This window comes from Aegilops tauschii, chromosome 3 (genome assembly GCF_002575655.3).
Source record: "Aegilops tauschii subsp. strangulata cultivar AL8/78 chromosome 3, Aet v6.0, whole genome shotgun sequence".
In the NCBI taxonomy this organism is placed as follows: domain Eukaryota; kingdom Viridiplantae; phylum Streptophyta; class Magnoliopsida; order Poales; family Poaceae; genus Aegilops; species Aegilops tauschii.
In genome coordinates, this window is record NC_053037.3 from 386954714 (window position 1) to 386970373 (window position 15660).

The window sequence follows — 15660 nt, forward strand, 5'->3', positions numbered from 1 at the left end:
AGACGGGAAGGCCTTATTCCATTTCGATGGCGGCGTTATCGCCTCACTGTTGATGATTAGGGACTGAAACCTACACCTAAACTAAAAACCTCACCCTACCATCACCATCGGTTCGGAAACAACAGGGTCTCGGCCCCTTCCCTCCGTCAAAGTGGCAAACGAAGGGAAAAGAGGCCCCTGAACTCACCAGGGAGAAGGTAGATCGTCGCCTTCGCCCTAGCTGCTAGGGTTTCCCGGGAGAGAGGAAGGAGGTACGAACTTTACATGTGTTTTTCATAGACATAGACGCCTCTCGAATAAACCTATTAATTCCCCAGCAATCAGAGGATCACCGTGATACCGACGGCTCTAATATGCTACTGATCACGCACATTTCTTTTTAATCACGCACATGACTCACGAGGCGGAGACCTGAGCGTGACACTGCACCCAACCCAACCAGACCGTCTCCCGTCTGATCTGAAAACGATCGTCCAGCAAGGCAAGCAAGGTATCCCAACGGCGATCTCCCTGCTGCTGGGCGTCAGTAAACAAACAAGCACGGCCACATCCAAGTCGAACCAGATCTCACTCGCCCCGAAGTCCACCCACGCCCCCTCTTTCCCCACTTGTCCCCGTCGTCCCGTCGCCCTCCCCCATTTTTATTGCTCCCCACGCCTCGATCTCGCCTCGCCTCCGCTCCTCTGATTGGCCTCCCCTCTGTTTCACTCTGCTTTTCCCTTTGCCCGCTTTGCTTCTACTCCGCCCGCCCGCCTCTCTTTCCTCGCCCCTTCCTTCGCTTCGGATTCCCTCCCATCCCCCCCGGCTCTCCCACCCGCGCACCAACCCAAAACCCTAGCCAGCCCGCGCGCCCATGGCGTCGTCCCCCGCGCGCCCCGCCGCCGCGTCCGTCTCCGGCGCCTTCGGCCTCCCGCCCGACGCCCGCTGCTCCTTCGACCAGACGCGCCGCCGCGCCGAGGTACGTCCTGCCTGACTATCTCTCTGTCTGTCTGTCGGCCTCCATCTCCCTACTACTACCACCACCACGCGAGGTCCCTCGATCTCGGGCGTTTCTGAGGCGGGGGTTGATGCGTGTGTGAGCGGGGAAAGCAGGATTCGCAGGACAAGAGGCAGCTGGTGCGGACGTTCGTCAACGTGTACGGCCAGGAGGGCTACCCCAAGGAGGCCGTCATGGCGGCCGTCGAGGAGTGCATGAGGAAGCAGGCCGAGGGCCTGCTGCATTCGCTCGAGGGCATCGGCGGGAGGCTCTCGCAGCTCGAGCTCTACTGCTACAAGCTCGAGCGCTCCATCGGGGAGCTGCGCAGCGACGTCATGGACTACCACAGCGAGGGCACCGTCAACTTCCGCTGCCTCGACAAAAATCTCAGACAGGTACCTGCCCCGCCTTCAGATCGACGCACGCCCACCCAATTACTGCCAAATGTCTTGCTCTCGAGTACCCAATTAGTTGAGGCAGATTTCACCATTGAGCATTTGCGTTTCACGTTTGTCTTGTGTGATGCTTAAGGAGTCACAGCGGAACAATTTCACAGGCTGCTATTCTTAAACTACGTACGGTGGAGTCAGACACTCAGACTTGCTGTTCTCGTGAGATTTGGATCATTTTTGTCACATTAAGAATATGTCTCTGAGCTGAACAATCGTTTCTTCTGTTGACCAGGTTCAGAAAGCTGTGCAGATGCTTCAGGATAAGCATGAGCCGGCCGACACGGCGCAGCAACTGGCCAAACTTCAAATAGCGCATGAATTCCCTGCTCGAACAAATGAAGCCACTGCCTTGTCGATGCTCACTGCAAGGGAAAATGTCAATGATCATAGCACACAATTCACCAACCCTGAGGTTTCTTTTGTGCCAATTCACCAAGTTAATACCATGCAGTCTCCTGCTATGCCGAACCAAAGTAGCGGTGGTTATATTCTGCAGCAACTAGTGCCCGTCTCTTTGAGCACGCAACATGATCAGCAACATCCGAGCCAAGCTGCGGTGTACTATATGCAAAGCCAAAATCAGGTGAACTGCGCAGAGAACAAACCGTCCGAGTCTTTTGTTCAGGTTATGCAGCCGCATGTCCAGAACCCTGAAGCCAGGGTTGCAGTTGAGCTACCTCAGAAATCTAGTCAGCCAACGGAAATGTACCCTCCACTGCAGCATCATATGCTACAAATGCCTGCTCAGCATCACGAGTCACAGGCATGGCGATCACAGCCCCCTGTCGCGCAACAGCAGCACTACAGTGTTCAGCCAGTCCCACCACAGATGGTTCAACAGAAAACATCTTCTCCTCATGCTCAAAGTACTCCTCAAGTCACGCTCATGTATCCTCAATACTCTTCTCAGAAGCCTGCCAATGCTACCACTGAGCCACTTCCGAGAAGTTTGGTTGGGCAGTCTCCATACTCTTCACCCCAGCAGAAGCATCATGAAGTCATGCATTCGTTTTATGGCCAAGGCAACACAATTTTGCTTCCCACGGCAGAGCATAATATCCAGCATCAACAGCCACAGCAAATGCAAACACAGAGCCAGGCCTCATGCCCACCTCAACCAAGCAAGCCCAGCCACTGCAGTGTTGCATCATATGCTGTTCAGGGTAGTGGCCGAGCCTACACTGCCACATATAAGAATCCTGCCGAGAGCCCTGCAACTGTTGTTGCTGTTCTGCCTCAGCATTCGGCAACAGCTCCTATGGCGTTTCATCATTTGGGGCCACAAATCTTGCATAAGAATCCATATGGAAGTATGTTCGAAACGACCAGTGTAGTAGGGTATCCACATGATCAGGTTGGGAGTATGACGCTCCCAGTGGTGACTGCGGACTCCAGTGCCATGGTTGATAAGCTCAATGCTGGTAGCAATGTTACATCCCCGCGAGACTGGCCTGCATAGTGCAGAATGGGCAGTTATTGGGTACTTCATTGCTACCACAAAACTTATTTCCATGACTATAGCTGGAAGCTTGTCGGCTCACCCGGGTATTTCATCTGGCTTCCTTTTTATTAGCCAGCAGATTGGTACAGATCCTTCTACTCTCTTTTTTCTGCTGAAGGGTCAATCTGAAATAAGAATGATAGATTAGTCTAGTGATGATGCTGGCATATGTCCTCACTTTTAATGGACATATCTTGCTTGTAACCGACAGTTGGCGATGAACCTGTGCCTTTGCGATATGAATATATGACGAGTTTACATTATCTTATCAGCTGTTTAAATATCGGTTTACCACAGTTTATGTAGGCTTGTCATGCCATATTATTTATTTATTTATCTGGGTTTTTGTAGCATGTAGAGTAGTAAAGAAGAAAAGAGCTCAGATATATATGTATCTAGGCATCTAAAAATTAACTTATCAATAGCTCATAACTACTCCCTTGATCTAAAAGGTCTTGTATTAGTTTACAGAGGGAGTATATCTTTTCATAAACCATAATTGCTTTCAGATGTAGCAACTTTCATTTTTAACACCTCAGAATAAGCAGTATGTGTGCGAACACTGCCACTGGAGAAAGCAAGTGTTGCTGTGATTTTGGAAAATAACGGCCGGAAGTTCTCTCTTGGAGGAAGAACTGTAGAGTACAAATTTTTGAACAAACCACTACTTGCAAGTAACACTGTTCCAGCTACTGCTCCTTAGAGCATCTCCACTCGCGCCCCCAACAAGCCCCCCAGGGCGTGTTTTTTGGCGCCGGCGACGAAAAAAAACCCTAGTCGCGCCCCAAGAACGCCGAAATCCGCCGGCTCGGCCCATATTTTGGCCCGGCGATCCCAGGCCGAACCCTGCGCTTGGGGGCTCCGGCGAAAGAATAACCGCGCTTGGGCCACCACTGTCAGGTGAAAAAAGCATCTCGCACGTACACGACTTTCGCCGCCATACACGAACACGACTTTCGCCGCCATACACGAACACGACTTTCGCCGCGCACACATGACTTTCGCCGCCGTACCGAACCTGCCGCCACCTACCTACCCACCGCCGCTAGAAAGGCCATTCCCCCGTCGGAAAAGAGAGGGTTCACCGTGGCACCCTCCACCCCGCTCCTGGACGAGCTTCCCGGCGCTCCGGCCACGCAGGACGGGGTTACCGACGGCTGCGCGCCTACCATGCCCACCAGGTGTTCGGCGATTTGTCTGCTCGATGATGGAGTCGAACGACGAGGAGGCGTTCACGGCGCTGCTGGAGGAGGAAGCCGATGCCGACGCCCAAGGCGAAGAGCATCTCATGGTCCTCACCACTCTGGCCAGCCTGTTCGCGAGCAATGCAAAGCCGCGGCGAGGTGGCTCGGCGCCGGGCCGGCTGAAGGCAAAGCAGAGGCATCGACTGGAAGGCTATTGCTTGCTCTACGCCGACTACTTCACCGACGCTCCACTGCACGGCGAGCGGCGCCGTTATCGGATGAGCCGAAAGCTCTTCCTCAGGATTGTGAATTCCATTCGTGAGTTCGACAACTACTTCAAGTGCAAGAAGGATTGCACCGGCACACTTGGATTCACCTCACTCCAGGAGTGCACGACAGCTATGAGGATGCTTGCATACGGAGCTCCCAGTGATTCACTGAAAGACTATGGACGCATGGCCGAGTCCACGACCATTGAGTGTTTGTACAAGTTCTGCAGGGCAGTGGTGGCAGTGTTTGGACCTCAATACTTGCGATCACCTAATGCTGAAGACACTGCTCGGATCCTAGCACAGAATGCAGCAAGAGGATTTCCTAGGATGCTTGGAAGCATTGACTGCATGCATTGAAAATGGAAAAACTGTCCATTTGCTTGGTAGGGGATGTACAAAGGCGCCAAAGGCGGATGCAGTGTGGTACTTGAGACAGTGGCCACACAGGACCTCTGGATTTGGCACTCCTTCTTTGGTATGCCAGGAACTCACAATGACATCAACGTACTGTAGTGCTCCCCTATCTTTGCCAAGCTTGTTGAAGGTCATGCTCCTCCGGTGAACTTCGAGGTCAATGGGCGCCACTACAGCAAGGGATACTACCTAGCAGATGGCATCTATCCGAGATGGTCCACATTTGTGAAGACTATCTCAAACCCTGTGCCAGGAGGCAAGAACTCCTACTTTGCCAAGTGTCAGGAGGCTTGTAGGAAGGATGTCGAGCGGGCATTTGGTGTGCTCCAATCTCGATTTGCTCTTGTCCGGTACCCCGCTCAGACCTGGTCAAAATATCAAATGTGGGAGGTCATGACTTGCTGTGTCATCTTGCACAACATGATCATTGAGAGTGAGCAGGAAGAGCCAGTGTTTAACACTGAACCATATTACAGGCAGGGTCCTTTTGCCCAAGTTGATCACCAGCTACCGGCAACCTGGACTGCCTTCCTCAATATGTGTCAGGAGATCCGAGACCCACAGATGCATCAACAACCGCAACACGATCTAATGGAGCGCCTATGGAGGCTCAAGGGCAACGCCTAGCTCGACGCGTGATGAAATATGAGTTTTTATTTATTGAAGTATTTGATTGTATTGATTTGTTGAACTATTTGATTTGTATTATTTTTTGTGATGAACTATGTGATAGCTTCTGTTGAATTTTGTCTCGAAGCACGCTGAAATTGGTCCAATTTGTGCTGAAAATGGGCCGACGGTGAGCCGAAATCGGAGCCTGAGAGGTGGGAAACTGACCGCCCCACGCCAATTTTTCCGCCAGTACGCCCCAGGCGGCACTATTTTAAGCCCCTGGAGTGCCGAACAAGTGGAGATGTGCAAACAGAGCAAGATTGTGTTACTTTTTATGTCCGGGAACAACAAGATTAGTCGTTCATAGCGAAGTTACGAGTTGCATATATTGCGTGTGGTTGGTAGGCAACGTGCTATTCCAAGTATGTTTTGGCCTTATTGTCTTGGAAAGAGACTCCAATATTTTAATGACACTGATCAATTCGCTATGGCAGCATAGATGCTACTCCCTTGTGACTTACACATCGTATTTAGACAAATATAAGACAAGAATTTTAAGGAGGAAGTATATAAAAGTTTGAAGCCTTTACCCCAACAACCAAATACTACTACCTGGTACAAGAATTTTGAGACGGAGGGAGTATATAGAAGTTTGAAGCCTTTACCACAACAACCAAATACTACTACCTGGTACGCTGCTCCCTCGTGACTTGATATATCCGTATTTAAACAAATCTAAGACAAGAATTTTAAAACGGTTTGAAGCCTTTTACCACAACAATCAAATAATACTACCTGGAACAACTTTGCGATCACGGTGCGGTGCTCGGTAAAACTGCTGATTCAAAAAATATAACTGAAAATTTGGTTTGATCAGCATTACAAGGACTGGATAGCAATAAACTAATAAAACAAATAGAACAACACATTTGGGCATATACTACCTGGCTAGCATGCCTCCATGGTGTCACACAACGCTCTTCCCGCTGTCTATCAGTAGCAGCACACGACTTACCATCTGCTAATGTGCGTGTACTGTGGGAGCGTGTTTGTAAATCTGTCATACTCTCGCGCCCCTTTCCTTCTTCTGCTGCTTCCCCCACTGCGACGCGACTTTTCACTCTGTGCTGACCCTTTGCCCCGACCGTGCTCTCTTCCCTTTCCAGACCCCTCCTCGGTATCATCACTGCTTGATGCATCGGCCTTTGCCTTCTTTCGTGATTTCTTTTTTGACTTGGAGGACTTGCGTTTCCCCAGTGGTGACGAACTAGTGTCCTCGGATGCAGGTTGAGTGTTTCTGGGCAGTGGTTCATCGTCGTCTAATGCGTGCCAGTTATACAATGCGTCATTCTCACTGTCAAACCGTTGGGGCAATGGTTCCCAAGGTTCTGCTAACATGTCAGCTAACACACCATCAGTGTTCCAGCCTTTACGGTCGAGGAGCACCGAATCCGGTCTGACAATGGTGCCCAGAATGCTCCTGTTTGGTCCCAAGCTCGTAATCAACTTGCCATCAGTTAACACAGAATAAGCCTTCAAAAATGCTGATTTCACCTGTACCATGAATCAAGTTCCTTCGTCAGATATATGTCGTGTTGCCATGTAGATTTTTTTTATATGTCAAAGACTCAGCAAATGCACTTCAAACATCAAAGCCTAGTTACAATTGGTCCAAATCCATGGAAGTTTCACTTATTAAGTGAACAAACTGGAGCATTTGGCAAGAAAAGGGCAAAGTGCCATATACTGTTATCAAGACAGGTTTGCTGTGAATTACTTATGCATGCTGCGGTAGTTGATTAAGAACCAAACTAGAGAGACCTAGCATATTTAATCCAACATTAAAGACGCAAATACTCAAATTTAAACACATAATATTTTATGCCCAAAGATAAATTCAGACTAATGGCCCCAGGTTGCAAACAGAGATTGAATAACCATTCTGGGCCATTCATCACTGAAGAAAACGCTAGGATTCTGGTCAGCGAGTGATGATGTCAGACAGCCACTTAAGACTTAACTGGAATAACACTAAGAAGGCAAGGAAGGATCAAACCGAATCAAACCGCAAGCGGGAACCAGTAAAATAATCAGCGAATTAAAATAAGATTACTTTTATCAATTGTTAATTCGTTATCCATAAGAACTTACAGCATTATGAAATTATAAATGAGCGGCATCAAATAATTCAAGCATCATAGACAAAGAGGTGCACAAAGACAGATAGGAACTTTAGAAAGCTACCTTGAAGTAGTTGAAGGAATTCTTCCCGATATCATTATCTGGTACCTAGGCCACGAAATAATTTCAATAGGTAAACACGCTGCTCCTGAGAATTATGAAGTTCAACCAAAATGAACAAGGACAACGATCTTACCATGGGATCTTGAATGGCTATAAGATGTGGCCGGTCAAGATTCACAAAGCTTTAAAAACAGATTAGAAATAGGATCAATGAACCGCAGGACATCACAGTAGAGATAGTACTTATGTGGGAGTAATAATACAAATAAAACCAGTTGTCTTACTCTTTATCACTCTTCAAGAAAAAGGTTCTTGCAGAGTTGCAGGATATTCCAACATCCGTATAGTTCAACTTGCGTCCATAAAAGTCAAAAAACTTGATCTGACATGGAGAAAACATAAACTTGTATGAAGGGTTGCAACCATGTTTTGTATCTCCATCATTACAAAGATAATGTATCTTTCTCCATCATATCAAAGGTGATGCAAGTTTATCCAAAAGTAGCAAAAAGAAGATAAAACAGGCATTTCACATGTGTGCACTGGTATATATCCTGGTGCATATGAAGAAGCCAGTGACTATTAAGTGCAACTTTACATAAGATTAATACCAATGTTTAAAAGATCTCATTACCATGAATCATTAGGAAAGTATTGCTTACCAAAAGAATTCCCAAATTGTGTTCCTTGGATTGTCGATAGCCCATCATATCTTTCAGTCCCCAGATCAACTAGCAAAAAGGATAATCCTTTAGATGATAAATATATGTATGAAAAGAATTGCATATCCTTCATGAATATAGTACACGGAGTTTAATAACTAACATCATTTCTAAAACATTCCTTATTTTAAACACCTCTTAGCAACTTATGACCCAATTATTAAGTACAATGAAGTTTAATACGAAGGCTACTAATTTAAAGGTGATGTGGCTTAGTACCAATGCTGCATTAGGACTTTATTTAAGAATTTGTTTTAATAGAATTTATTTTAACTATTGGGTTGAAGGAAAGCATATGTCACAAGACAAATAACTAAAGCAATGCCACACTTTTTTGGCTAACAAGGCTAACTTGTGGATGATGGAGGCACAAGTGTGGCAAGTTTAGCGAAAAAATATGAGTGTGTAACACATGTGCCATGAGGCTAAGGAAGTGAGGCAAGGACATGCAGATAAAACAGAACTCAGTTCACCTGTAAATGTGTGATCAACATTGTGAGAAGAGCATATGACCCAACCCCACCAGTATAGACCTACCGACCAGAGTGAAGCAATCATTAGAAATCTCTGTCGACGCAACAATTCCAAGTAACCGGGTTTCATTATGGAGTGAAGAAATTACAATTTAAGTTGTGTACCTCATTGAGTTCTCTTTGATGAAGGAAAACCTTCAGAATCATACACAAAGGTCTTAAAGCAGGCATCTTCTTGATGGCATCCTATTGGTACGAAATGGAAAACGTAATTGTCTTCAGTATGACCGCAACATAGATGATTAGAAGTATATATTATCATATGTCTGTCAAAGATTAGCTACAAAAGAGCATGTGTGCCCTCCATAGTGTAGTGCCCAGTCCTTTATTGGAATAGATACCTTGATGAAGTCCGCTGCTTGTGGTCCACCATCAATATCAAAGCTGGGAAAGGAAAAGAAGATCATAACAGTAAGCGCTTGCACAACTTAGTAAAGAGGGAGGAGGGAGACCTATAAAACATGAGAAAACAAAATTTAACCTGATGTCAAAAGGTATTCCACTAATTCTTTCCACGAATTTCACGATTGGCACACGGGCCTTTGCTATTACCTGCCAAGAAACAAAGTTAACATCATACCAACTGACAACTGCAGAACAGAGCAGTCCTAGCTTCGAAACTCAACCAACAGCATTTGGCAACCTTCGAAGGTGGGTTATGTATCATCCCATATTGTAATTCAATTGGAGCAATTGGGCTTTTTTTCATTATCAGGAAAATAATAAACACCACATGTTTTCTTGCTTTAGAAGCTATCGTTACGAGCGTGATTCAGATACTGGCAAGTACTAAGGATCCTGGCCAACAAATAGCTTGGTAAAATCAGCCGGTTCGAGCTTGAATTTCAAACTCCAGTAGCCAAATTCCAATGGACAAGAAAATCATCAATAGTTTGGCTCGCACAAATATAGGGATAGAACAAGAGGCGTTTTGTGTTTCTCATGCGCAGTTAGTGTCCTCAGAAGGTTGTGCAAACTCTATTCACATGCACATTTTCTCAGAAGCCAAAAGGTAAGGAAATCTAGTAGGACCAAACAGTATTCTTCCGTAGCCACTTTTCTGCACGCACACATTAATTATACACCACTTCAAAATATCAAGCCCCGTTCAAAAAATAAATATTGAGTTCAATTCTCCGCAACATGTTCAAAAGCACGTTAACAACCTCCTTGTTCTCTACTGGCTGAATGACGAGTTTAGCAAATGAAGGAATTCCATATTTGCTTCCACATTACTTGAGTGTTGTCATCAACCTGATTTCCAGCAAACATCGTACCCAATCGCAATGTTCATACATTATTATTAACCAGAGAACCATTGGAATAATCTCCTATTTATCGGGTTGATGCACAATAGCTATGAATGCTGCAAATTTTGATGGAGCTATTCGAAAGCTGCATGCAATACTTCACGTACTGCATGACATATAACATCAGATCCTCCATGATAACACTTAGAATTCCATGTACATTCCCAAAAAAATAGAACTGGATCAATTTGACTTCTGAAGTTCACATTTGGGAAATCAAAATTCAAAAACTTGAAAGCTGTACGGACACTAGCAGGAAGTCTGGCAAAGAAATTTGAAACCTCCGGAGTATGGTAGTTCTTTAACATAAGAAAATGAGGCTTCCAGAGACCACATTATTGCCGCTAGATAAAGAAAGGGTGAGAATTGGAACCTGTATCTTTTTGGCAACACCTTTTTGAGATAATGCTTTCGCAAGAGCATATAGGCCTTGAGGAGTCTTAGCCCTGGTCTCGAATACTACAACCTGCAACAGAAATAACACATATGAACTTGAGAACTTCCAAGGACGAAGGGAGACACTCCTAAACGGAAGTATGTTTTCTATGTGTTTCCAGGTAAAAAAAGGAAGTGAGTGCATATCATTGTAACAAGCTGATACATCCAGGTAATTTCTTTTATCATAAAACAGCACAAGATACCATGTCTGAACTTTCAAAGACAAAGAAGATATTCTTAATACAAGTATGTTTTATGTCTGGTCACACATAATAAGGTGGTGAATGCAATCATTTGTAGCAAGCTGACGTATCACGGTAATTTATTTATTATAAAACAGAACAAGATGCCTTATCAGTTTCAGTATATGATTCCACAAGTGCAATTAGGTGAGCATTAGTCCAGAGAAACAGTGTACTGTTGTCCTAGACAAGTAGAGTTCAGAAACAGTGTAGGAACTCCACCTGTATGATATTGTGTTCTCTCCTTTCTTGTTACTTCAATTGAAAAAAAAAAATCTTAAGATTCTAACATTTTGGTTTCAGAATGCTCACCATGCTCAGATTCTACCATTTTTGTTGGAGTAAACTGCACTGATGACCAGGTATTGTGTCATAAGTTGCACTCTGGACCACGCACGCGCGGCGGGGGGTGGGGGTGGGGATGGAGGTGGAGGGGCAATAATTTTACACCTCAAACCAGGTCGTGCCGGTTTAGAGAAAAATCTAACAGTGAGGTTCTTAGAGAAATAAACCAGACTTTCCTCAAGCACGGATGCTTATTTGTACAGGGTAGACACTTAATTAGGCGCCTCTCCTGTAGAAATAGGCACTGGTGCTTCAGAAAAACCCGGTTTATTTTTCTAAGCACCTCCCTAAACACCTAGCATTGTACAAGGCCTTAGTTTGCCACACTACAGTCACACGCCACGCCACGCGGGAGGAGCACATATAGTATACTCTCAAAAAGGAAAAAACTCCGGCACCCCTCTGGTGTGGGCGAGGAGCACGAGGAGAGAAGAATGATTGATGATGGCAATATGACAGAGAAAGTTAAGTGCTGAAATTCATGAGAGTAGGATAGAAAATACTCTTACATCAATATCACTTGTTGGTAGATAGAGCCCTGTTCTGAAAGATCCAAAGACTTCCACCTGCCAAGCGGAGTCAAGAACTAACAAAATGATGTGGCTATCATCGTAAAAAATATATAAACAGGGAGAGAGAGAGAGAGAGAGAGAATGTTACGATGCCTTGCAATGAGGCCATATATGCTTGACAACATCAGAGACAGCTTGCACAGCAGCTGTCCGTGAAGATTGCTCTTCGGCAGAAGGTGAGATAAAATCACAGAAGTCAAGAATCTCTGCAACAGATAGGCAATACTTTATTTTTTCATCGGGCAAATGTTGCAGTAGAACCATATAAGTTTGTAAAGATGCCAAGTTTAACTTTGTAATGATTCCATGTTATAAAAACTAATTAAGCTTCCAAAGATCAAACAAAATGTGATCAGCGAGCCTTAAATCGACTACGTAATACAGTATGTTTGTTTGCCAAAATCTTCTCCTATCACTTTCTCCATCAAAAACACATGTAGACCACTATACGATTGGTTTTGACTAGCATTTGTACTTGTTTTGGATGTAGATATAAGTGCATTCGTCAAAGTGTGCAGAAAACGAGTTAGCCCATCATTGTACAAACTGCAACTGATGTCCCATGTTCTAGCTTGTCAAAACAAAAAATCACTTCTTTTTCCTCATCACACACGGCAGCAAGTTCTTAGCAGTAACCATAAGTCCAGACCTTTGTGTAGCTGCAGCATGGGGCTCCTGAACCGCCTCCCTCCTCGGAACCACGCGCGCTCCGACCCCTGCGCCGGCTGCTCCGTCGGGGCGAGGGAGCTCGAGGGCGTCGCCGCCGCGGCAGGCCGCGCCGCCACCGACGACGGGGAGGCCGGCTCGGCCCTGACGCCCCCCGAGACGTCAAGGGAGAAGAAATCGGCGGCGGGGATGTCGACAAGGGGGTCCCCGGCAGCCGTGATCTCGTTGCGGAAGACGGCATATGTCGCGGTCGCGTCCTCCTCCGCGGCGGCAGCGGCGGCAGGGTAGGAGGACGACAGGGGCTCGGGCGCGTCGAGGTCCTCCTCCGGGGAGAAGTCCAGGGTAAGACCCGGGAGGGCGTCGTAGACGCATGCCTGGGAGCTCGCTTCGGCGGCCTCCATGACGGCGGCGGCTGTGGTGGCGGCGGCCGCTTGGGTCGGATGAACTCGTTTGCCCTTGGACCGCCGGGTAGGCTCCGCGGCTTTCGCCTTGCGAGGCATTTGGTCGGAGGATTGATCGTCGGATGGGCTTTGGTTCGACTGGAGAAGCGGCCCGGAGAGATTAGTTGTTTTCATACGAGTCCGCGGATGTCGGAAATTATAGCCTTCCACGATTTCGCGGCCCGCGAAGCACCTATACAAAGCGGAACCTCAGAGCAACTTTTATGGCAACTTCAATAGCTGGGTCCGTTCCAATAAATTGCATCAGCTGGAACTGTCGAGGGCTTGAAACCCTACGACAGTTGGGGAGCTTCACAAAATTGTGAAGCAAGAAGGGCCCACCCTTCTCTTTGTTATGGAAACAAAAATTAGGGTAAACATGTGGAGAATCTGAAATCCGTTCTAGGTTTTCATTACTTTAAGTGATGGCATTGGTTCCTTATGGACAGACGAAGTACATGTTGAACTGAAAAATTACGGCCAAGCGCACATAGATGTGAGAGTCAGGAGGAGGAATAGTGACCAACCCCATGGCGTTTCACAGGTTTTTATGGAGAACCTCGGACTGAGAACATATATCAAAGTTGGGACTTTTTGCATACCCTATATGGCATCTCACATGAAGGATGGATTTGTGTAGGTGATTTTAATGAAACAATGTATGCCAAAGAACACTTCAGCATACACACTAGACCGTACGACAGATGCATGCCTTCTGTGAAGTCATTGATTTTTGCTCTTTCCTAGATTTAGGGTGGAGAAGTGTTCCCTTTACATGGGACAATAAACAACAAGGTGACTCAAATGTAAAAGCTCGGCTAGACCGAGCGTTAGCCAATAATGAATTTATGCAATATTTGAGTACACAACTGTCAAACACATTAGTTTCATTGCTTCAGACCATTGCTACGTGCTAGTAGAATTGAGAAGTGATCAACCGAACAGGTGGCCTGCTACGCAGCGCCCCTTACGTTATGAAATGTTTGGCAAACTCACACGGATTATGACAAAGTGGTTCAGAATCTTTGGCAATCCGGGGCTGGCCAAGGAGGACTCGAGGGAGTGGTGCAAGCACTAAACTCGGTCCAGTCCCATCTTGGCTCCTGGGGTGAGCGCGAGTTCGGAAACATGGTGAAGAAAGTACGTAAGTTGCAGAAATCACTGGAGCGACTGAGTTCCGCCTCCATTGGCAGAGGAACGACACAAGAAGAACTCTTTGTGGCTGCCCAACTCCAAGAAGCAGTACGACAAGAAGAAGAAGCGATCCAGAGTCCAAACAATTCAAGCCGGCGACAGGAACACCAAGTTCTTCCATGCCTGGGGGTCGCAGGAGGAGAATAAACAGGATCACTACCTTACAAAGAGATGATGGCCATGTATGTTCAGATCACGATGAAGTGAAGGAAGAGATCCAAGGTTTTTACAAGGATCTGTACTCTTCTCAAGGGTACAGAGATATGTCAGAGTTACTGCAGTTTGTCACACCACAAGTCACAGTAGTGATGAATGAAAGCCTAGAGAGAGATTACACTGCCGAAGAGGTGAGGACAACCCTATTCCAGATGGCTCCGTCCAAGGCGCCGGGTATTGATGGCTTCACTGCCGGATTTTTCCAAAGGCACTGAACATCATCGGTGATGATATAACAATGGCCAATCTGGATTTCCTGAATGGCGGCGAACTACCCGCGAGACTTAATGATACTGCCATAACCCTCATTCCCAAGGTGCGCAACCCCCAAAAAATTACTCAATACCGCCCTATAGCTCTCTGTCCAGTCCTTTACGAAATCGCTGATAAAGCTAACACCAACCGGATGAGAAGCATGATGGACGAGGTTATAGGTGCCCAGCAAAGTGCCTTTGTCCCAGGCCGTTTGATTACTGACAACGTCCTGGTGGCATATGGGAGTATTCATGCAATGAAGAACAAGAGAAAAGGGGAAAATTCTTCATGTGCGGTGAAGTTAGATATGCTTAAAGCATTTGACAGGGTGGAGTGGCACTACCTGGAAGCGATGATGACCAAGTTGGGCTTCTGCGACAAGTTTTTCAAGCTTGTTACGAAATGTGTCTCATTGGTTCATTTCTTTGTGAAGGTAAACGGTGCACTCCTACCCTACTTCCAGCCAACAGAAGGATTGCGGCAAGGGTGCCCCATGTCCCCCTTCCTATTCCTAATATGTGCAGAAGGTTTTACTACGCTGATGAACAACTTTGGTGGCCCTCACATAGATCGTGGAATATGTGTGAGTGTACGCTCACCATGGGTTAACCATCTACTATTCGTTGACGACAGCCTCATTTTCCTCGACGCTCAGCTGCAGAGTGCACGAAGATTAAATGAAATCTTACAAATATATGTTGAGTGCTCTGAACAAGCAGTGAACAAGGACAAGAGCTCCGTTTACTTCAGTCCAAATGCACTACCACCAGTTCGTGAAGGAATGAAGCAAGAACTTGGAATCACATCTGAAGCTTTCACGGAACGTTATTTGGGCCAACCTACAGAAGTAGGGTGCATCACCGGCGGCTCCTTTGATCATATTGGCGAGAGGAGCCGTGCTAATATGCAAGGCTGGGTGGAACGCTATCTAGCTTGTGCAGGGAGGGAAGTTTTGCTCAAATCGGTAATTCAGGCCATCCCTACATACAACATGTCTTGTTTTCAACTGACTAATTTTTTTTGTAAACAACTCACATCCTCTATGGCAAAAGATTGGTGGAGCAGTTCTGTC

The 15660-nt window shown here is 46.3% G+C and overlaps 2 protein-coding genes across 2 annotated transcripts; one reads left to right on the forward strand and one right to left on the reverse strand.

Moving 5' to 3' along the window:
• The first annotated feature begins 671 nt into the window (after positions 1-671).
• Positions 672-3192, forward strand: LOC109785195 (uncharacterized). The gene is made up of 3 exons (XM_020343804.4): positions 672-958; positions 1093-1371; positions 1661-3192. The coding sequence occupies exons 1-3, from the start codon at positions 854-856 to the stop codon at positions 2885-2887; spliced, it is 1611 nt and encodes a 536-aa protein (XP_020199393.1). The 5' UTR covers positions 672-853; the 3' UTR covers positions 2888-3192.
• Positions 3193-6178: 2986 nt separating this feature from the next.
• On the reverse strand, positions 6179-13029 carry LOC109785194 (uncharacterized). Its single transcript, XM_020343803.4, has 13 exons — positions 12467-13029; positions 11911-12023; positions 11755-11811; positions 10594-10686; positions 9392-9462; positions 9252-9294; positions 9016-9096; positions 8851-8910; positions 8318-8386; positions 7940-8037; positions 7789-7837; positions 7656-7700; positions 6179-6965 (listed from the first exon to the last, which is right to left on the reverse strand). The coding sequence occupies exons 1-13, from the start codon at positions 12981-12983 to the stop codon at positions 6423-6425; spliced, it is 1839 nt and encodes a 612-aa protein (XP_020199392.1). The 5' UTR covers positions 12984-13029; the 3' UTR covers positions 6179-6422.
• Positions 13030-15660: the final 2631 nt, after the last annotated feature.

Excerpts from the sequence above, each read along its gene's own strand:
- LOC109785194 (XM_020343803.4), bottom strand. The coding sequence starts at position 12,983 with ATGCCTCGCAAGGCGAAAGCCGCGGAGCCTACCCGGCGGTCCAAGGGC. Across the intron at positions 8,911-9,015 it reads ATCAAAGAGAACTCAATGAG|GTCTATACTGGTGGGGTTGG; the intron begins GTACACAACTTA and ends TCTGGTCGGTAG. Across the intron at positions 6,966-7,655 it reads ATTCCTTCAACTACTTCAAG|GTGAAATCAGCATTTTTGAA; the intron begins GTAGCTTTCTAA and ends TTCATGGTACAG.
- LOC109785195 (XM_020343804.4), top strand. The coding sequence starts at position 854 with ATGGCGTCGTCCCCCGCGCGCCCCGCCGCCGCGTCCGTCTCCGGCGCC. Across the intron at positions 959-1,092 it reads AGACGCGCCGCCGCGCCGAG|GATTCGCAGGACAAGAGGCA; the intron begins GTACGTCCTGCC and ends CGGGGAAAGCAG. Across the intron at positions 1,372-1,660 it reads TCGACAAAAATCTCAGACAG|GTTCAGAAAGCTGTGCAGAT; the intron begins GTACCTGCCCCG and ends TCTGTTGACCAG.